Consider the following 23,547-nt stretch of genomic DNA (forward strand, 5'->3'; position numbering starts at 1 on the left):
AACTTGGGGTTCACGGTCAGCTACACCAAGTCGCATCTCCAGCCCTTTCATATACACCAATATCTGGGGGCCACAGTAAACACCTCCACAGCTCTAGCACATCCCAGTCCAGCCAGGATAGCCAGCATACAAACCCTCATCACAAAACTTCAAGCCCAACACTCTCTCCCAGCCAGAGTGTTCATGCAACTCATAGGCATGATGGCATCTTGCATTTTTATTGTACCTTATGCAAGACTTCAAATGCGCCCCTTACAGGAATGTCTAGCACATCAGTGGAATCCGGCTCAAGGACAACTTACAGATCTGGTGTTGGTAGACAGACGCATACATCGCTCTCTGCAGTGGTGGAACACAAAAAACTTGTCCAAAGGGCGGCCGTTCCTCGAACCTGTTCCACAGCTAGTACTCACGACAGACGCATCACTCACAGGATGGGGAGCCCATCTCTTCGGACATACAACCCAAGGTAAGAGGACCACTCAACAAAAAGTGCTCCACTTACCTGGAACTACTAGCAATATTTCTAGCTTTAAAATCATTCCAAGTACATGTACAAAACAAAGCTGTCCTGATCCGCACGGACAACATGACAGCCATGTACTACATACAAAAACAAGGCGCCACACATCCTCTGCAGCTGTCCCAGCTCGCACAGAACATTTGGAGATGGGCCATCCCACAAAATATATATCTACTTGCTGCACACCTTCCAGGAGTTCACAATCAGATTGCGGATCTGTTAAGTCGACAGACACAACAGATTCACGCATGGGAACTACATCCCCTAGTTCTTCTACCATTTTTCCAGATGTGGGGCCAACCAGACATAGATCTGTTCGCCACACACGAAAACGCAAAATGCCCAACCTTCACCGCCAGGTTTCCACACCCATTGTCCAAGGGCAATGCAATATGGATGAACTGGTCAGGCAGATTTGCGTACGCTTTTCCGTCACTCCCACTGATTCCACTAGTAGTACGCAAGCTCCGACAACAGTCTCTCAAACTAATCTTAGTAGCTCCCACATGGGCACGCCAACCGTGGTTCACAACACTGGTGGAACTCTCACTAGTTCCGCACCAAAAACTACGCCTGTTCCCATCCCTGCTAATGCAGAACCATGGAGAGATCAGACATCCAGATCCAGGTCAGCTGAATCTGGCGATCTGGCTCCTGAAGTCCTAGAGTTCGGTTACCTTAACCTACCACCGGACTGTATGAACATCATTAAAGAAGCCAGACGCCCTACTAATAGAGCTTGTTATGCTGCAAAATGGAAACGATTTGCCATTTACTGCACCAACAACCATATTGATCCACTGGATGCCTCCATCCAGAATATTATTTGCTACCTACTGAACTTGCAAAGATGTAATCTAGCATACTCATCCATACGTATACATCTAGCAGCACTTGCTGTTTATCTGCAAAACAGACAACACTTCTCACTTTTTAGAGTCCCTGAAATTAAAGCCTTCATGGAGGGCCTGAAAAGAATCATTCCTCCTAGGTTACCACCCTCTCCAGTGTGGAATCTAAATATTGTCCTTACCATGATCATGGGACCCCCTTTTGATCCTTTGCATAAATGCAAACTACAGTTTCTCACATGGAAAGTAGCTTTCTTCATTGCCATCACATCTCTTAGAAGAGTAAGTGAGATCCAGGCTTTAACCATACAAGAACCATTCTTACAATTACATTGTAACAAGGTGGTTCTCAGAACAAACCCACAATTCCTTCCTAAAGCCATCTCTCCATTTCATCTTAACCAATCAGTGGAGTTACCAGTGTTTTTTCCAAACAAGGACTCCGTAGCGGAGAGAGCTCTACACAATCTAGATGTAAAAAGAGCCCACCTTTATTACATTGACAGAACCTAATCCTTTCGCAAAACAGAACAACTGTTTGTAGCTTTTGTCCCACAGCATAAAGGTAATCCCATCTCCAAAGCTGAGCTTGCAAGGTGGATCGTTAAATGTATCCAAATATGCTACGAGAAAGCGAAACGCACATTGACAATTACTCCTAGGGCGCATTCCACATGCAAACCAGGGGTCTCTACGGCATTCATAGGGAACATTCCCCTAGAAGACATTTGTAAGGCAGCAACATGGTATACAACACACACCTTCACTAAACACTATTGTGTTGACGTGCAAGCCAAGCAGCAAGCTTCTGTGGGCCAAGCTGTTCTTAAAACTCTCTTTCAAACTACTGCAACTGATACAGGTGACCACGGCTAGAGGAGATACTGCTGTACAGTCTACGCAAGTGTGTGATCTGCAGCTCATATGCCTCGAACGGAAAATGCTACTTACCAGTATGCATCTGTTCTTGGCATGTAAAGCTGCAGATCCTCACACGCCCACCCACCACCCTGGGACCTGCATCTGTTCCAGTTCTATCTTACTTAGATATACACACATGGACATCTTTTTCTTTCTACTAACTCTATCATTTCCCATCATGGCGAAAAACAATCTAAGGATGGAGTCGATGCCCATGCGCACTATCGTCCAAGGGAGGAGTCACCTATCTTGTGACTAAAAAGACTTCTTCCAAGACAACAACAAGGTGCAAGCATCCGAGCCCAACACCAGATGGCGATCTAATGCAAGTGTGAGGATCTGCAGCTCTACATGCCAAGAACAGATGCATACTGGTAAGTAGCATTTTCTTTTTATGACATACCAAATAAATCAAAAATGATATGGGTTTTAGGACTAATTAATCAATTCTTTCTACCCCACAGTCAGCCTCTCACAGTTGCCCCCAACACAGTACGATGTAATCAAAAAGTGCAGCTTCTTACTCTGGCCCCTGAACCGCCACGCCCTTGGCAATACGGGCCACGATACAAGCCAAAGCAGAGGCTCGCGCTGCCAACACGAGAGAGAGGCCGAGAGCGTCTCCCTCTGAGCCCGCGCCCTGGGGCGGGGCGCAGGCTCGGAGGGAGACGCTCTTGGCGCAAACGCACTCTCCTCTTCTCGTCCAGTGGCTGGGCCTTCAATGCAGCTTTGTGAATTGGCAACAGTGGCTCGGGCCAGCAAATCCGCTCCTCCGGGTCTGCCGGTTCAGGCCACTTCAGTTACGAAGATCTCAGGCTGCCACAAAGCACACGCACACAGCGTCGCTGAGTCGTCCTTACGCTTCGGGTGCACGATCCCTGGGCACTCCACACACGAGTCTCAGGCTGCAGTAAGATCATGCGCACAGTGTCGCTGAGACTCACTTTACTCCGGTGCACACGATAACAAGGCAAATCCTCACGAAGGTCTCACAGTGCACAACGTACCCGCACACAGTGTCAATGAGACTCACTTGGATTCCGGTGCACACGATAACAAGGCAAATCCTCCTGAAGGTCTCACGGTGCACAACGTACACAGTATCGATGAGACTCACTTGGATTCTGGTGCACACGATCACTGGACAGTCCTCACAAAGGGGTTCAGGCTGCACAAAGCACACGCACACCGAGTCGCTGATCCTTGCTTGGACTCCAGGTGCCCACGATCACAGGGCACGCCTTACGAGGGTCTCAGGCTGCAACAAGCATGAACACACAGTGCCGCTGAGACTCTCATGGAAACTTTTGTGTTCCTGTGTTTCCGAACAGGGAGCCAGCTCACCTCGGGCCCTTGGGGATAAGTTACTTTAGGACACAGCACACAGCAAAGTCCCTTTAGCCTTTCCTTGGTTAAAACAGCAAACTGCAGGCCAGCCCCAGAACACACAGCAAGGGTCAGTCCTATCCTTCAGTCTCTTCAGTTGTTTCTTTCTTGGCAAAGGCCCTCTTGACCACGAAGTAGCTCCAGTCTTGTTCACACTTGATCAAGCCATTCTCTAAAGTTCAGGGGCTTCAGCTCTCATAGGTATACCCCTCAATGGCTTTGACGTGTTTGTGTTTCAGGGGGCACTGACCCCTGTTCAAATCAGTTCTGGGTGCCTCCCTGCCAGTGACACCTTTCTTCCTTTGATTAGTGGGGGTCTGGATTCTCAATCACTCAGCAGGAGATGAGCCAATAGTTTTACAGCAGCAACCCAGGCCTCTTCACCTCTAGGGGCTTCTTCTACCCCTACACTCCAGATGCAGGTCAGCCTGTTGCTGTCTCACCTCCTCCCCTGGGTCAAGACATTCCCCAGATCCTATCGCTTTCAAATCCAGACAGTCAATTCACAGCCAGGCAGAGACACACAGAAATGTCAGAGCACAAAAACTCAGCCACTTCTAAAAGAGTGGCTTCTGAACACACAATGTAAAAACCACCTACATAAAAAGATGTGTTATTACACTGCGAGTTCAAGCATACTAAACTTCACCTTTCCGTCTTAAGCCTTTGGGAAGATAGGCTGCAAAACATATTACACAGCCTTCCCATTCTTTCCTATAGGCAAGATGGCCTTTCAACTGTGAAAAACAAAATGGAGAATATTTCACTGTCAGGACATGACACACATCTTAGTACATGTCCTACCTTTCACATGCACTACACCCTGTCGAGGGGGTTCCCTAGACCTACCATAGGGGTGTCTGATGTGCATAGAAAGGGATGGGTAATGTCTGGCAAGTGAGTGCTCTTCACAGAACAGCATGGCAGTTTAACAAACTGCGCGCAGGCCATGCAATGGCAGGCCTGAGTTCCCTTTTTTAAGGCTACTTGTGTGGGTGGCACAAATAGTGCTGCAGGCCCACTAGTAGCATTTGCATTACCAGCCCTGGCACACATAGTGCACTTTACTAGGGACTTTACTAGTAAGGAAAAAATACCAATCATGGACAACCAATTACCATTACAATTTATACAGGGAACACTTGTACTTTGACACTGATCAGCAGTGGCAATGTGTCCAAAGCATCTAAATCAGTCAAAAGTAGCGGAGGTAGAGGCAAAAAGTCATGGGGTAATCATGCCAAGAAGTGCCAGGTCTAACAGCGATGTTATCCAAAGTTGAGTGTTTTGGGCGGAATCCGGCCTGTGTCATGGGAATCACATTGTTCGAAAAAGCCCAGTCTTTTAGATGCTCCAAGACACAAGATGCTGGCATCAAGAAGGGCTATTTGTCTAGAGTTGGATGGGTTCAATCTTAAGCCTTTTTTTTAGGATAGGAACCACTATGCTCACCTGCCAAGAGTTTGGTATTTTCCCACACTCAAAACAGTATTGGAAGAGTGGTGCTAGGAATTTACTCCAGTCATCGGTATGTTTTTGTAGGACTTTAATTGGAACATTGTCCGGGACCGTCGCTGCACATGCCCTAGCTGAGTTTATGAAAGCAGAGATCTATGTAGCCGAGGTTTTCAGCAAGTCCTGCTCAAATTGGCCCTTCTGTATGGAACACTGGCCAGGAGAAACTTGGTCTAGGGGATTAGATTTATAAAGTCTGTGGATGTACTTTTCCCATTCTGATGATGATGCTGGAGTTGCTTGGGCTGACTTTCTTATCCCCATTTGTGCGGCAATTATGTTCCAGAATGTTTTATTGTTTCTGGGGTATATTCTCAAGGATCTATCGCCGAGTCATCGGCACTTTAGCGCAGCCAAAGTTGCGCTAAATTTATCGCCCCATTCACAAGCTGGTGCAAACAGCCCATTTCACCAGTTTTCCGGTGATAGCATCCTCAAAAAACATCGCCACGGATGAGACCGGCAACTATCGCTAATGAGTAGGTGTTCCGAAGCAAAAAGCCGCAACAACATCACACCCCAACATTCTCAATGACCAGCCAGATCGGGGATAAGAACACAAAATATGCGATAAGGCGCGTTAGCAGCTGGAAATTAACACCTGCTCTGACCTGGTGCAAAGTCGGACTACAACCTGCAGCATAAAGGGAGCCCAGCCCAGAGCCACACCTGAAGAACAACAGATGCCATGGAGCTACTCATCATGCAGCTCAGAGCCCCAACAGGGCCACAACACCCACAGCATGCCCCCCAGAACCTCCACCCCACCCAGCGGACCTTCAGGAAATGCACCAGCCTCACAGACTTAACACCAGAGTATGTCATTGCCCACTACAGGCTAAAAAGGACAACCATTCTCTGCATCCTGAACATCATTGCCCACAGGCTGACAGTACCAACACAGCGGACAACCAACATCCCTCCACAGACAAAGCTGCTGGCTGTGCTGCACATGTTGGCCTCTGGGACCTTCCAACAAACAACCGCCAGAGTTGGAGGAGTCTCACAGCCAGCCCTATCCAAGATCCTCAAACCTGTCCTGGATGCCATCATCAGCTTGGTACCCCAGTACCTATACTTCACCAACACTGCGCAGGAACAGCTGGATACCAAGCAAGGCTTCTACGCCATAGCTTGATTCCCGCACGTGTTGGGGGCAATTGACTGCACACATGTCCTACTTGTGCCCCCTGCCGACACTGCACACAATTACCGCAACAGAAAGCACACGCATTCCATCAATGTGCAGGCAATAGTGGACCACCGGGGACTCCTCACCAATGTCGTCGCCAACTACCCAGGCAGTGCGCATGACTCATACATCTTCCGACAGTCCATCATCAACCGGCGCTTCCAGGATGGCACCTACGGAAATGCACTGCTCGTTGGTAAGTACCAAATGGACACACCACACACCTCAACTCCACAATCATGCAACTCACAACTCTGGCAATACACACATTACAAACCCACATACAACATGCTAAACAACATGCACACCCACATGGGCACGACATCACAACTTACTGTGGCAACCTGGGCTAGCCATGTAGATGAGCCACTAATGGCATGGCACATCAGCCACACACCAGCGGAATGTGAAGTTAGGTGGCAACCAGGCATGTGCCCCATGAATGAGAATGCACACATTGCCAAGTGTGGCGTGGATGTGCTGGACAGACTACAGTATGCAGACCACAGACATATCCATGTCAACATATGATGCTGGTGTTGGTAGTGTTATGGACAGTGGATGCAACCATGTCACCCCAGCCAGTGGGGAAGATCACGGAAATGTAGCTTGTTACGTCCCCCCTGTAAGCCTGTGCGAAGTGGACTCCACCGGGCGTACGCCAGGCTAATGTAGGGGTGTGAATAAAAATCACGTAGCCGTGGGCGTGGTCCTCTTCCGTAATGGCCAACGTGTCTGCCAGAATGACGCCTCTCACCCCACCACGAGGCCGACGCGGTGTGCCGCGGTGGCTGCGATCCTGTGCGCCTGCCGCAGCCCGGGCCGCTGCTCCCCGAACCAGTCTCGTCCGGCCCGGCTGATCCAAGCCTCACTGCTCACATTCCGACACCGGCGTGTCTCCAAAAGTGCCCACCACGTGCCTGTGCTACCTCCAAGCCTGAGGCCCGTGAGCTTGGCAGCCTCCTCAGACCATCGCGACCTCCGGGAGCAAGGCCCGCAGTACTCCTTTCCCGTTGACGCACTCCACCGGCATACCCAGCGGGCAAGTAGGTTACACATTTGGAACTGAGTTTTGATTACATGATGGCAGAGTACATGTTCATGGCATTGTTTAAATCCCTATACTCCCTTCGATGTGGTGCCATCAATCTGTGTATAGCATTCCGATCACATGTGTCTGTGGGCCCTTGGCCTTAGGCCTACACACCTGTCCAACAGGCCTCAGACAAATCCAATCCAGTCTGTCCCAGGCAGGACACCGCATCGTCGCAGGGTGCACACCCGCTCTGCTCTCGTGCCTCCACCTCCGTCAACCAGGAATCTTCTCCACATGCCATTCCAACGCCGTGTGTCAGAGATCCAGGAGGAGCTGGCTGCACAGCAGTTACCCCACGCTGACCGCTGCCTCTGGCACACACTGCGGTCGAGTAATACACACAATTGGAACAACACCACTCCCCAACATTCTCAATGACCAGCCAGATCGGCGATAAGAACACAAAACATGCGATAAGGCGCGTTAGCAGCAGGAAATTAATACCTGCTCTGACCTGGTGCAAAGCCGGACTACAACCTGCAGCATAAAGGGAGCCCAGCCCAGAGCCACACCTGAAGAACAACAGATGCCATGGAGCTACTCATCATGCAGCTCAGAGCCCCAACAGGGCCACAACTTACTGTGGCAACCTGGGCTAGCCATGTAGATGAGCCACTAATGGCATGGAACATCAGCCACACACCAGCGGAATGTGGAGTTAGGTGGCAAACAGGCATGTGCGAAGGAGCCAAGTGACCCATGAATGAGAATGCACACATTGCCAAGTGTGGCGTGGATGTGCTGGACAGACTACAGTATGCAGACCACAGACATATCCATGTCGACGTATGATGCTGGTGTTGGTAGTGTTGTGGACAGTAGATGCAACCATGTCACCCCAGCCAGTGGGGAACTTCACGGAAATGTAGCTTGTTACGTCCCTCCTGTAAGCCTGTGCGAAGTGGGCTCCACCGGGCGTACGCCAGGCTAATGTAGGGGTGTGAATAAAAATCACGTAGCCGTGGGCGTGGTCCTCTTCCGGAATGGCCAACGTGTCTGCCAGGGTGGCGCCTCTCACCCCGCCACGAGGCCGAAGCCGTGTGCAGCGGTGGCTGCGATCCTGTGCGCCTGCCGCAGCCTGGGCCGCTGCTCCCCGAACCAGTCTTGTCTGCCCCTGCGCATCCAAGCCTCACTGCTCTCATGCCGACACTTGTGTGTCTCCAAAAGTGCCCACCACGTGCCTGTGCTAGCTCCAAGCCTGAGGCCCGCGAGCTTGGCAGCCTCCTCAGACCATCGCGACCTATGGGAGCAAGGCCCGCAGTACTCCTTTCCCGTTGACGTACTCCACCGGCATACACAGCGGACAAGTAGGCTACACATTTGGAACTGAGTTTTGATTACATGATGGCAGAGTACATGTTCATGGCTTCGTTTAAATGCCTATACTCCCTTCGATGTGGTGCCACCAATCTGTGTATAACATTCCGACCACATGCGTCTGTGGGCCCTTGCGGACTTCTGCCTTAGGCCTACACACCTGTCCAGCAGGCCTCAGACAAATCCAATCCAATCCGTCCCAGGCAGGACACTGCATCGTCGCAGGGTGCACACTCGCTCTGCTCTCGTGCCTCCACCTCCGTCAACCAGGAATCTACTCCATATGCCATTCCAACGCTGTGTGTCAGAGATCCAGGAGGAGCTGGCTGCACAGCAGTTGCCCCACGCTCACCGCTGCCTCTGGCACACACTGTGGTCGAGTAATACACACAATTGGAACTGAGTCTTGATTTGCTCATTGCAGAGTTTATATCATTGTACAGGCCTCATCGCAGACTGCATCCCCTTCCAGCTCTGGTGCCACTGACTCTGTGCCACAGGAGTCATGGGCACTCCCCCGTTGAACATTGTTGGCGTCTGAGTCTATGGCCTGGGTGTTGTCTTCATCATGTAGCTGATACTGACATGGTGGGAAAAAGGAGACTGTGGCATTCATCTCCTCAATGATGCCTGTTTCTGCTTGCTTCTGCCCTCTGCATCATGCCCTGGATGAACACCTTCCACTGTCCCCCATAACACTCCGCTACATTCTCCTTGGACATCAACGAGGACCCGCCCAGCTCTCATGGCCCTATCTCAGTGCACCACAAGTCACCGTCCCTTACGGGTGTGCCTGTGCCGTTTGCAGTGCATCCGGGGCCACTAACTCTGTGCAGCTCAAGTCATGGAACCTTGCTGCTTGTACTTTGAACTTCTGGTTGTCTGATCACTTTTGTAGCTGTTGCCAGCACCAACCAACCCCTGAACGGTTGCTTACACTACCCAACACCCATCCAGCACAGGTGTCACTGGACGTGTGACCCTGGCAATAAAAGGTGCCGGGCGTTCGTGCCCGTAGCCAGTTCCCCAAATTATCTCAGTGTGTCTGTGTGGTCATTATGTATGCACGAGGGCCCCGGGCCATATCACATCACATTGTGCTGTGTACAGCGTGCGCAACCTTGTCACCTCATGCAGTGGTGTAGACCTGGGACATGTGGCTGTGTCGGACCCCCCTGTGAGTGTAAGTGTGTGGACCGGCGTACAGTAATACGGCATAGGGGTGTGGTCATTCCACACATGGCTCTGGGCGTGGTTGAGTTTAGGCCTTGACAAAGAGGCAACATGGCAATGGTGTGCCGTAGGGGTGCAAGTGATGAAACCGCGCTGCGCACACTAGTGAGTAGGCTCGGGGGGAGGGAGGAGCAGCAGTGAGGCTACGTACTACACATGGATGCCGCTCATTTGCAACAAGCTGTACATGTCATATAGGAATCACAAAGACACATATCGCACACCATGAACCAGTGAGCCTGCCAACACATCATGCAGAAACAACCGTTGACTTATGTCTCTGCACTGTCTCAGGTGACCAAGGATATGCACTCTGCGCTTGGATGATGACACCCCTCTGAGCCCCGAACACACAGCTCCAGAGGCAGTAGAATAAGGCCCACAAATACACCAGGGGCATCGTGGAACGCACATTTGGTGTGTTTAAGTCACGTTTCAGGTGCCTGGACATCACAGGTGGAAGGCTCCTGTACAGCCCAGACATCGTGTGCAAGATGATCGTTGCATGTTGTGTGTTGCACAACATATGTGTACGCAGCACCGGATGATGAAGATGAGGCAGGTGGACCACACCCCCCTGCAGCTGCAGCAGGAATAGCCCGCAGGGACACCATCATTGCAAATTTCTGATGAGCACGTCACACTGTGACTGTCCTTGGAAATCATGGGACAGTACAGAATGACCACAGGCACAGCATGTGCAAATAAATGCATTCCAAAATTACATTCACTAAGTGCATGTCACTAAACTGTACAGGCACATCACTCAGACAAGTGTGAGTGCGACATGTGTTGATGACGATTTTCTGATGTGTTCATGGATGGTGGGTGTGTCACCTCTGTGCAGAGAGGCTGTTTGGGGTATCACGTATTCGAACTGCCAGTCCTGTATGTCACAGTTAGTAGGGTATCCCACTCTTCGGCGTTTCACATGTGTCCAAGGTCATTCCATTTTGGCTGCCATTTGTGACCTACAGGTGACAACAGGGCTCCTTTTGGGGTCAGTTATGTACCACCATGATGCAGGAATGCCCCCTGTGACTCAAGTCCCACAACATGGGCAACATGTACGTAAGCGGGAGTCACTGCCCCTACATTCGTCTGCGCTGTCATAATTGATTGATCATGGTCATGACACGTCTGTGTGCAGGAAGGGGTGGCTTGTCCCTCTGCGATGTGAAGGGGAGATGTGGTTTCACAGTGTGTTCCATGCATGTTTCAGCATTGGCGCAGTTTACATGCAGACTGCATGTCAATGTATGTTGTGACTGTGAGGAGATGCCTATGTGATGCGGGACAATGGTCATTTGTTCTACGTCACGGATGGGGTTGTGCTTGTACATTGTCATCTCACTGTTTTTGTACTCTGCTTTTATGGTCTGGTTTCGCCCAAGTCTTGAGCCTCTCACCCCTGGGTTTGAGGCTGCGCTGCTCCTTCCCGGTATTTTGCCGCTTTTCTTCCCCCTACCGACACTTATTGGTTGCGTGACTGTTGTGCATTACTGTATTTTTAACTGTATTGTGTATCTATACTGTCCCTGTACTTTGCCTCTGTCCCTGTAATCTCTTCTATTTCCTGCCGCTGCGGCCCCACCCCCCTTTCAGCCCCGCTCCCGCCTCCCACTCCTCTGCTCCCGCCCCCCTCCCCTACTAAATGGCGACCGCTCCCCTAAGGCAAGCCCGTCTGCGCCCGTCTGCGACCAGCGCCAGGAACCTTGGCTCTCCTGGTCCCCAATGCTACGACTCAGCTACCCTCCACGCTCTCAACCCCGGAGGCCACGCCGACTGCGCAAGATCCTCGTCCAACATGACCCATGGGCAGTTCTCGTGCAGACACTGCCGAAGATCCTTCACCATCAACAAGGCGCCCGCAACTGCCGAAGGGCCACCCACGGAACGACCCACAGAAACCCTGACTTGCATCCTTCTCAACGTACGCTCCCTACACTGACAAGCCGTAGAGATCTGGGACCTTATTGACACCCTCTCATCAGACGTCGCCTTTTTCACGGAAACCTGGACCAACGCCACCTCCGGCCCCGACATCACCACTGCAATCCCCGAGGACTACAAGATCCAGACAAAGGACCGCTTACACCGCCCGGGAGGAGGCCTCGCCATCGCACACAGGACCTGCCTCCGACTCTCTACATCCAGCTCGAGCGACCCCCACTCCAACACAGAGCACCTCCATTGCCAGATCCAGACCATCCCCAGGACCATGCTACGCCGCACCCTCATCTACAGACCTCCTGGACCCCGCGCCCAGCCCACAACCACCCCACACCATCACCTCCATGGACTACATTCTGCTCGGGGACCTGAACTTCCACCTTGAAAACAGCCAGGACCCTGACTCCACTACTCTCCTCGAGAACCTCGCCAACCTAAGACTGAAACAGCTCGTCAGCACCCCCACCCACAGAGCAGGTCACACCCTCGACCCCATCTTCACGGGAGGATCAAACATCCATTTCGGCCACACCACCCAGCCCCCCTGGACGAACCACCACTGCGTCCATTTCACATTCAACACCACCGCCGCACTCAAGACCGCCCCGCGCCCGCCACGATGGAACTGGGGTGAGGTCACCGAAGAACACCTAAACTCCGCCCTCCTCCAAGACCCCCCCAACGCTACGACAGACACCAACTCCGCAGCCAGGGAATTCCACCGCTGGGTCTCCTGCTGCGCCGACAAGCTGGCACCTCTCCGCCGCATCGCCAGACAATGCCCGCTGAAGGCCGCCTTGTTCACCACCGAACTCCATGAAGCCAGAGGCTCCTGCAGACGTTTGGAGAAAACCTGGCGGAACCAGAAGACCACGGAAGCACGGAACAACCACAAGAGCGCCCTGAAGGACTACCCAACATCAGACGCTCCCAAACGCTTCACACGTTCAGGAAGGACCTCAAGACCTGGCTCTTCGACTGATCTGGCCCTGATCCCCTACCCCCCCAGTGCCTTGAGACCCTTACAGATGAGTAGCGTGCTCTATAAACCTCTGATTGATTGATTGGTGCATTTCCCCACTTGACGTGTGGGAATTGCAGGCCTGTCGCTGGTTTTCGCTGTTTTCTGTTTTGCTATTGGCCTCATCGCAGCTTTTTTTGCGTTCGTGTTTCGCATATATGCGGCGTCGCGTTGACTTTATCGCGGGCATTTGACACGTTCTCGTGAGACTATTGCATGGTGCATGGTGCCGCTGGCTTGGGAATACCACGTTAACACGGCGTTGGTTTCCCGGGATAGACTGCGATATGCAAAGTTGCGTTAAGCTAATTTAGCGGTAGTTATCACATGTTCTCGAAAATATCTCCCTTTGTGTTTTACTGCGATTTGAATGTCAACCCAGATTCTATCTCTTTGCTCTTGCTTATCTTTCTCTTTTTTTCGTTGGTGTTTTTTCAGCTTTCTTATTTCTCCTTGTTTTGCAGTACAGAAAGATCGAAATTGTGTTCTAGTTAATCTATTTAATTGATGAGGGAGGTAATCAGTTTGTTTTCCTTTTTGATGAATTTTGTCGTTTACTCGTCTTGTTGTATTTACCTGAAGGGAAGCTAATACGGAATGTATTGTGTCTTCGTATCTGGAGATGGGATTGCCTTCTCTGTTTGCGAAGGCTGGCAGAAGAAGAGAAATGGTGCAGTTTATTTTATTGATTGCTTTGGAGTTCCAATGAATTCTTTCTGTTTTTTGATTAATAACTGCTCGGCCTTCTAAGGTGCTTAAAGACCACGGGGACGTGGACTGTGTAAAAATGTCTATTCCTGTGGTTAAATACGCATGATCACTTTCATGTGTGTACTGAATGGATAGTGTTTGAACTTCTTCAAACAAGTCTAAACTACAAATTAAATAATCTAGGATAGAAGAATTAAAGGAACCTAATCTGGTGTATGCAGCCGGGATATCTTCGTCAATTCTCCCATTTAAGATAATGCCATTGATTGCTTCGATAGACAAAGCAGTTTCCCTTGTTTATCCGCTCTTATCCTATCCGGGAATATGGGGGATGAAATTGAGCATGCTATTTCTTTAGGAGATTTGCCCCTGTTGTTAAATGAGGCATTGGAAATTTTTCCGTTGAGGTCCCCGGCTATTATCATCGGGGATACTCCCTTACTGCTAGGGTTACATCGATTTTAACAAAGGCTTTTGCCAAAAGGATGTCATTAGAGGATCCAGGCGGAAAGTAGATAGTAGTTCTGAAATAGGCTCCGTTCTTTCTTTCCGGCACTTAATGCTGATGCATTGCACATTTGGGAGCGCAAGATCCATTTCTTCTGGGTCCCAATCACTTTCTTCTTTTAATAGGATCGCTAGAACCCCTTTTGAGTGACCTCTTCTTGAAGCCTCTGCTGCAATGACAAACTCGAAATAATCTTTTTGTGAGAAAGGCACCAAAGACCAAGTTTCTTTTAGCAACACGATAGGTGGTGAATTTTCCAATATAAAAGACAACTTTTCAGGAGTTTTTCCCGCTATATTCCACGACACTATTTTTAAGGTGCTGCTAAAAAAGCAGGTTTAAATCTTTGCCTGACTTATTACTGTTTAATGAGCCAATGATCCATGCCCAGGAGTTTTCATTCGGGTGCGTCGCTTATCTTGTGTCAGAACAGTTCCAAATTCGATGTACTCCGTTTTTAAAGGAGATCATCAGAGGGCTGTCCTGCTTGTCCTTAGATGTTTTGCAGCCCACGTACTGCTGGTTGTTTTTGTTAGAGGGGACCGCAACTCCTTCTAACTCTTTCAATTGATTAAAGGCAGGACTAATTTGTTTGACTATGGTAATGTTGAATCCGTTTTTATGGAGCGTGTCTCGCTCTTTAATTATTATAGCAGTAACTACATTTGACCAGAACTCAACGACTGCCACCGAGCAGAATAATTTATTTGGGAAATAAACTAGTTTTATTTCTTCTTGGGTAAGTGATTGGAGAGGCCGAATTTTATGTAATAGGTCGACTATTCTCCCACGGTTTAGTGGGATGTTACCGCTGGGGAATAAATCTGTTAATTCTAGGGCACTTGATGCTTGATATTCCTCCCTGCCTTGGAGATCCTGATTGTCAAGTTGATTTACTGAGTCACAGGCATTTTGCTTTGAGAGTTTTGTTATGAAGTTTGGCGCGAAAGGCTTTAAGTCTTTTGTGTCTACTTGATGTACCACTGGAGCAGACTGTTGGCGTATATTTTGAGTTCCGTTGCAAACTTTCATAGCGTAACAAATTTCTTCATCTGCTTGCTCTGTGGAGCATGTTTGAGGAAGCTTAGTTTTTCTTGAGGATCTTCTCGTTATTCTTTGCTTAGTTCTTTTCTTTTTGATTTTCTTTTTGCTAAGTAGGCCTTGGTTGGGTTTCCCTTTTTTAGTTGGCGATGTCGAAGCCTCTGTTTGAATTATCTGTTTTAAGATGGAAGCTTCCCCAGGCGCTTTTTCAGCGTTTGTTTGAGGGAGGGGAGGACATCCTTGTCGCTCTTTATGAGAAAAGATTGGAAATAAAGGTATGGCGCTTTGAATGATTTTCCGAGGCGAGCTCTCTGAGAGGGGATCTTTGAGAAGATTTAGAAGAGAATAGATTTTGTCTCCAGTGAAACTGTTGAATTTCTGTTTCTGTTTGACTTGGAATCCCACCCGTCTGAGTTGCCTTTTGCCTTTTTTGCGTTGAGGGATTGCTAGTAACTAAGTGGTCAACACTTATCTTCTCTGTCCTGGTCAGCCTGTAAATTTGAAAAATGCGTTTGGACTATTTGAGAAGATTGGGTAGAATGTTTTTTCCTTTTTTTGTCTACAAGATATTGTAAAATTCCAGTTTGAATTTCCAGAATCTGGTCTGTGTTTTCCATGTTCTTTTCTAAGAGTGATAATATGGAATCTATGATTCTTTGCAGTGATAAAATAGTACTTGAAAACGTGTCTTGCCTGTTTAGAGATTGCGGCATGATGAACGACGGGAATTCAGAAGATTGTGAGAAGCTTTGTACAGCTTCTATAAGATTACTTGGAGTACTAGAGTGCAGAAGTACTGGCTGTTTTGAGGTTTCTTTTGGAATAGATTGGAGAGGCGGAGTAGTGTAAAGTCGATAGCTGGAACTTGTGTAGGACCCTCCAGAGGTTCTATATTGGCATTATGACCGGAAAGCTCTCTTCTTGACAGCCATTCCGCAAGCTCTAAAGGTGGCATAGGCTCTAAGGCTTTTGTAAGGTCTGACGTTTGGTTGTTTTCGAGAGCTACTTCCTTAATTAAGTAGGAGCTAGTCTCAGAGTTCTCCAATCTTGCGCCTGCTTTATCTGTGTCTATAGCTGTAATAGCAGTTAGCTCCTTGATGACCTTCCTGGGGAGTTGGAGCTAATGAATCCCCTGTTTTAGAAATAGTTGTAAAGAAATTTGTTATTATAGATTTCTCTGTTAATGCTCCAAAGTGAGACATTTTGCAGATGCTTTTGTAATTAATAGGAGCCTGTGCCGTGCCCACTTTTTTCATATGTACTGTGCGGGACAGCAGCCTTTTATAGACCATGTTGTTGTATGCATTGGTGGAATCTAGATTTATCTCCTGGATGGGGATTTGAAAGACAGCGGAAAATGGATCAAATTCCCAGCCACAACACAAACTTCTTCAGGCTTATGCTATTATAAAGAGTGGCTCAGGTCCTTCCGAAGTTACTCCGTGGTTGTCTAAAAGGAGATAGTGATGATGAGGAATTTTTGTTTCCTACTTCTTTGTAGTGGTCCTTACGATAGTCACTTCAGATCCTGGTTTTAGTAGAGTGATCTCTTTTCAAGATGTTCAACGTGGCCGAGAATGGCCAGGCGAGTGGGAGACCCTGGGCAGAGCGCCAGCCATTCCTGGACCTGGCCAGGCCACTTCTGCTCTCACCTGGTTCTCACTCTCTGTAATAGCGGAGTATGGGCCCTACACTTGTGTTTCCTGGAGTGATCCTGAAGGCAGTAAAGGGGTCAGGGCCGCAGTGAATCTATAGATACCGACCCAACAGGTTAATTCGCTGCCTGACATATACATGGCGTCTTCACTGGTGGACCAATAGATCGTAATCCAAAAGAAAGTTCCCTTCCGTTGGCCCACCGACCCTCTCCTTCTCCTCCTGCGGAATGCTCAACTGCTCAGCAGTGCCCGTGGCGGCACCCTCCATTTACCGTCTCTGGAGCCTCCACGCCTTGTTTGCCTCGTGCACCTTGGTCACCTTGGTCCTCTCTCTATTCCTCCTACGTGTCCCTGGCTCCCCGCCCCCCAGTGGAGGAAGATACAGCTGGTTCAGTAGCGCCCGCATCCACGTCTGCATCCGTGCCACCAATGCAGCGGTGAAACAAGGAGGGGCATCAGGGACCCCCGGATGCCAAGGACGCGCCTATGATGAGCCGAGGTCCACTGAGGGATCAAGAGGCGAGCGGCACGGGGCAAGAGCCACGGGATAGCGGGGAGCGCGGTAACGATGCACCACTGAATTCTTCCTGAGGGGGTGAGGCGAAACCCGCAGGATAGAGGGAGAGCGGGGTATCAACGAGCCGCTGGTTGCTTCCTGGAGCCGCGAGCCACCCGGCCTGGACGTCAGAAACGGCAGACATCAGAGTGCTCGATAGACAAATGAAAATCTGTGTGTAATACGGACCCAGGTATTCCCTGGTCTTAGTTTTTGACGCTGCCCCAGCCTTGTAAATATGGAGCAGTTTTAAAAAGCAATGGGTGTTGCGATGGAATGCACACTGCAACACCCATTGCCCACCCCTTGCACGCTATGTGAAGCGTGAAAAGGGGCCTTATTTACAAGGCGACGTTAAGCCATATTAAGCCCCTACAAGTGACATTCTGTTGGCAATATCCCCTTGTACATATGCCTCTTAGTTTCCCCGCTCTAGTGCGAGATCTTGTTTGGCAATCTTGTACCTGAAGGAGCAGAGTGTAAGCTTGTGCCTAGGTAGGTCGACATCATTGGGCATACCAAGATTAATGAACTGCAGAGTCATTGGAGGTCTAATGTCTGGTAGAAACGATAGTCCCAGCATTCGTCTTGCATGATAATTCCACAAAACCCTGCATTACCAGTTTGCGTGTAGAAACATGCCTCTCTCTTTCACACATTTCACTAACCTATCATTTACAGCTAGACCAGTTTGCTCTTATTACAGTTGCCCTGTGTAGGATCATACGTTGCAAAGTATCATTGATAAAATGTAATAATATAATCTTTCTACTACAGCAAGTGCAATCTCTGCTTGATCTCATGGGTTTATTTCTTTGGATTTCAGACAGCACTCATGTGTGAAGAGCTGCTGGAGAGCCTGGGGACTCTGTTACAAACTCAGAATACCAACACAGTAATAGTGAGCCACACTGCTTGTATTATTGAGAACCTGAGCCTTTCAGAGAACATCCAGGTGTGTAGCACGGTTGTCCTTTATTCACCGGTATTGGTTTAACGATCAATGAAAAATCAACAGTGTGGGATTATGTTTCTGGTTTCCAGTCTCCAAGGTGTGGTCCCGTCACGCCAGCGTTATCTACGGCTGTCATGTGGTAAACCGACCGTAACACTGCAGCATCGCTTTTATCTGACTTCATATTTTTCATAACATTTGCTTTTTGTCTCTTTCTCACATCATCTGGTATGTTCATGCATTTCTCATGTTTGACCAAGGAGACAGCTGCATATATTTTATGAACACTGTGCATTGAAAACAAGCAAAGGCAATGCAAAAGATCTGGCTGATAAATGAAAAGGCTTAGCTTATAAGTGAAAAGGTCACTTTATTTACTGGTGAGTTGAGGCATTCTCTCAGTTATCAAACATGCCCCTTATTGCAAAATTCTTGCACTCATGTATTCATTCATCGACTAATTCATGCTCTTGCACACTTACCCATCCACTATAAAACACACAGAGGCAAGTACATGCAAAACAAATTAAGAGAATAAAAATATTGTTTATCCAGATTGGCTGTGTTTCTGCCTCACGGGATCTGAGGAGGAGACTCTTGGGCAGTCTTTGTCCTTTCTGTAAGGCTTGGAGGGCACAGACAAAGGAGGCTCTGAAGATTACTTCACATCTTTTTCCCTTTTAGAGCCTTTGATGTCATGAGAAGGTTTATGGTGTTTCCTACCTTCTCCAGAGGAACGGTCCCTCGACCTGGCCCTCTTGTGAGATGTGGAGGATCTCTCACTCGCTTAATCTGACAAAATTGTTTGATGCTTAGTGGTCTGGAGCCACAAAAGCAGCCTTCCCTTTCTACCCTTGTGAGTTTTTGAGGAAAGGTACGGCAGATCTTGTATTCTCTAACCTCATGTTTAGGATGGGGGCAATATATACACTCCTTGTGTGGATCATCCATATGGACCCTTTTCCTGCCACAGGTTTTACATGGGCGAAAAAGGCCTCTTTTTTGTCAGACATCGTGTCAAGACTGTAGAAAATTCCAAAGGTTGTAGAAACTGAGTAGCACTCAGGGAGACTCCCTTCCACACGACATGCAGTGAAAATCTGAGGGAATCTGCCTCTGCTGGGAGTGTTCTAGAGGGTGCTGATTGGCTGTGTTTCAACATTAGGTCCTTCTTAAAAAAGGACATAGATAGGCTATCAATAACATGGCCTAGGGTCAGGATAGCCTATGATATTTGTTAAATACTGCTTGATTATTTTACTGCGGGACTTCCATCTCCACGACGGGGAATGATTCAAGCATGTGAATCTGTGAAAGATACCAATACTGGATAACCACAGATACAGGTAAGTAACTTATTTTCTTCTTCCAATTTGACTCAGAAGCAGATACTTTTGGCACCTGCCAAAAACAAAAGAAGCATCCAGAGGGCCCTGCATTGTTTTGGCCCTAGGCCTTGCAACAACTTCTGACAAGCCGGCTGAGTTGGCTCACATTTGAATCCTTTCAGCAAATGCATTTGAATCCTTTCAGCAAATGCATTTGAAACCATTATGTACTTTTCCATCATGATTAATTGGTTTAAACTTTGTCAAAGTATCCGAAATGTTCAGGAACCTTTTTATGACATTTGCATTCACTTTCTGATGGCTACTTTAATAATTTCTCCTTATCAGAGATTGTTTATTTTCCAGTGTTAATGAATATAGACATGCATAGTTTTAATAGCTAGGGGGCAAGAGGATTTTCCAAAAGCATACCTTCCTTGTTTGGAAATTTTGTGAAAAGACATGAGGTTAGCATTACATCTCACACCCTTTATTCACTACTCTGCAACTACTAGAACAGTAGAAAATTATCAACTAACTCCTTGTCCTCCATATTCCTTCTCTTTCATTTGCTGCTCTGCAGACTATACATAGTCTTCTCAATTTCTCTATTTTTAAGGAGGACTTCTATGTGTTATTTGGTTGTTTCATTCAAGGGTTTTAATTGGTAATATTGTGGGTTACCCCCATTTTAAGAGAGCATTTGTTTTTTTTCCACATGTACGAATCTTTAATGTTTATTATACAATTAGCTCTTTAATTTTCTAAAACCATGTTTGTCTTTATTACACCAGTGTATTTAAATAGTTTATCATTTATTTATTGTTTCGTTTAGGGTTAAAAAATGTGAGCTTCCCCCAAACACACCAGGTGGCCATAAGTTAATGGTGAATCTAGGTACACATAATCGATGTGCACCTGCACTCAAGTGGGCGTCTGCCTTGAGGGACTGGCTGATTAGGTGACTGTTGAGGCTTCGTTCATTCAGCTGCCATTGTTAGGTCGAACCTGCAGTCAGCATTCATGCTCTGTCGCTTGAATAAACTATCAATTGGTCTTTCAGCCTCTCAATTACTTTCCATTTGTTGGCATCATCACTCGTCTTTGCTGCCGTCTAATTTGGCAGCACGTGTGAGGTGTCACTTCCTGCGTCACTTTGTTTTCTTTCTGTGGCAAATGGACCAGAAACAGATTGATTTATCTTAATTAGTGCCCGTCCGCTGTTGACTCTGTAATTCTATTTCATTTTTGGCATTTTTATATAGCGAAAACTCGACACGAATGTATTGGAACACTTTACATGAACACTTGTTACATTACAAAGCAGGTCGGTCTGCTCAAGGCGAAACCGGTTTGTACAATAGCAGGGAACAGAACTTGGAATTCAAAAGGTAGATTGGAACAATGGCAGCTCCTCCACTATGGCAGAGGAGTGTTGCCTCACTGCTTTTAACCAGTGTGAAGAAGAAACATAAAATGATAATAACTTTAAGTTATTATCATTTTATGCTTTGTGTCCTGCTGCTTTGTGTGTGGGCGGGGCTGCTCTGTCTCGGAGGAGGGGAGGAGTGGTTTGCACACTCTTAAGTGTGCAATGACTGTTCGGTCGGCCCTCTCAGGCATGCACATTACAAGGCTGCTTTTCAACCTGAATGGAGAACCTTCCCACCCCTCCAGTCCCTGGCTGAGCGTCAGAGGGAGGATGGTTGCCTGGTTCTTGGAGATGGAGACAGGAGAGCAGGAGCATAAAGGCGAGACCTGGCCTAAAGGTATGTTTATTTTTTTAAGTGCATCCCCCCAGGCGCGACCCCCGTATCCCCCTCACAACTCCCCATGGCCCCCCTCGTGACCCTCGCACCCACCTCCCCACCCGTGAGCCATGCCGGCTACCAATGGATTGGTACTGATGAATTACAATGCAATTGGCTACATTCAATTTTTATCGCAGATGTGGACCAGGACTTGGTTGAGGAAACTAAGCAAATCATCTGGGTGTCGCTTTGAACAACTATTGCCTCCGAAAGCACAGAGTACATCATTGTCACCAAGAATGAACAAAATGTATGTGGCAAAAGTGCCAACTTTTCTTGCTGCTATTATTATAAACTCTGCTCCAAAATAAACTTACAATTAGAAAAGCAATATTAAAGTTGAACTGGCTTCTTTTGTCTCTTAAAGACCATATTTTACAAGCCCCATCACTTTACCTAATATAAATATTCAAACCGAACATAAAAAACATGAATACAGGTGCAAACAACCAAAAGTAAAAAATAAATACATAAATAAACACTACACTAGTACATAAATGTATACTTCGGCAGATTAACTTGATAAACTACCTCATTGTACCTTTAATCTGCTGAATTTGGAAATGAGATGTGAAATGCAGTACCTGCGCAGTACCTGTGTCAATCTGTGAAGATTTCACCACATTGTGAAGGCTGCAGATAGTATAATCATTAGCACCTTCAGACCTTGGTTATTTTAAGTGAATAGTGCCTTTTTGCAAGTGTTCCTTAGTTTATAGTATTCTTGGTAGATACTTTTTAGGTCTCGGCTAGCGTGGGCTGCGAACATGCGCAGTCTCGCTGGCGAGATTTAATGTTTGTAGTTATTTTCTGTAAAGTGCTTTAAGCCCCGCCCCTCTTTTCCATTGGCTGGCGTCACCGTTTATGCTAAACGGTGGCCATCCATTGGAAAAGAGCTTTTCGTGATGTTTTTGTTCGGCTTTTTCAGACGGCCCACTTGGACGGGTTCGTCTGATTTACGTGCGTCGTGAAAGCTTTCTTATCCTTATGGGGCCATGTGTTTAAACACATGGCACCATAAAGACAAGCTCCGCAATGGCATCGGGCAGAGGGGCTGGAAGTATTAGAGACCGGTTTTTGAGGGCCTAGTGGTGCTGCTGGTTTTCTCTGTCCTTGGCTTCCAGCCCCCCTCCCTCTTTCTCTTTTTTCACTCACTCTCCCCTTTTCTATCTACTCTTGGCTGCAAACGCGGTCAGTGGTGTAAGCAGAAGCCCAGACAGAACCATGGTCAGCTGTAGAAGTGACTTTTTGCTGGGCTCTGTGAGGGAGGGTGAAGAGTCCACCAATCTCATTCTGTCCATACCTGGCACCCAAGTATGCAAGAGGTGCAGAAGCACCGGGGTCAGACGACTTCACAGTTAGACATGCACAGTCAGGAACCTTGTTACGCGCTGTGTCGCTGGAGAAAGGGAAGGGAGACAGCTTTGTCATTTTATTCTATTTAACTCATATCTTAGCTCCTCTCTCCTGACAATATCAAGGTAAGTTTGAGCCTTGGCAACCATCTACGAAGGAGCGAGGTGCTCAGCGTGAATTTAAAAGGTCCTCTGTGGAATGACGCCACAACGCATCTCAAACCCACGCTGATGTCCAACAAAGCAAGAGTTTAGTATATCCATGTTTGGTGCAGGTTCGAGAAAGCAGAGGACCTTGCCACCGACCTCTGATGGAGGGCGGTGGCATGATTGTGGTGCTTCACTACATACCGAGCGGCCCATTTGGAAATGGTGAGAGGAAGGGATAGGTACAAGCGAGGGGCGATCATTTAAACGTGAGGAAATAGGTCCATATTAGACTGCAAACCAATGTGCGATTTTAGAAAATGTCTCGGGGGAAATTCTGCTGTAGAAACACTGCTCGTCACCTTTTTCTGGCGTGGGTGGCAACATCAAAACCTCTGGGGAAGTCTCTTAAATTTTGGATTATTCAATTAAAATTTTGCTGAAAATGCACCCTTTGCCCCCTCCTAAA

The 23,547-nt window shown here is 48.0% G+C and overlaps 1 protein-coding gene across 5 annotated transcripts in view; it reads left to right on the forward strand.

The window, feature by feature from the left end:
* Window positions 1-23,547, forward strand: part of LOC146820739 (uncharacterized) — a 669,677-nt gene that overhangs the window by 566,719 nt on the left and 79,411 nt on the right. For all 5 annotated transcript variants that reach the window (XM_085611515.1, XM_085611516.1, XM_085611512.1 and 2 more), the window contains one exon: window positions 18,309-18,437. In XM_085611515.1, the coding sequence (XP_085467641.1) occupies window positions 18,309-18,437 (129 nt within the window). The remainder of the gene's footprint in view (window positions 1-18,308; window positions 18,438-23,547) is intronic.

This window comes from Triturus cristatus, chromosome 6 (genome assembly GCF_964204655.1).
Source record: "Triturus cristatus chromosome 6, aTriCri1.1, whole genome shotgun sequence".
Classification (NCBI taxonomy): Eukaryota; Metazoa; Chordata; class Amphibia; order Caudata; family Salamandridae; genus Triturus; species Triturus cristatus.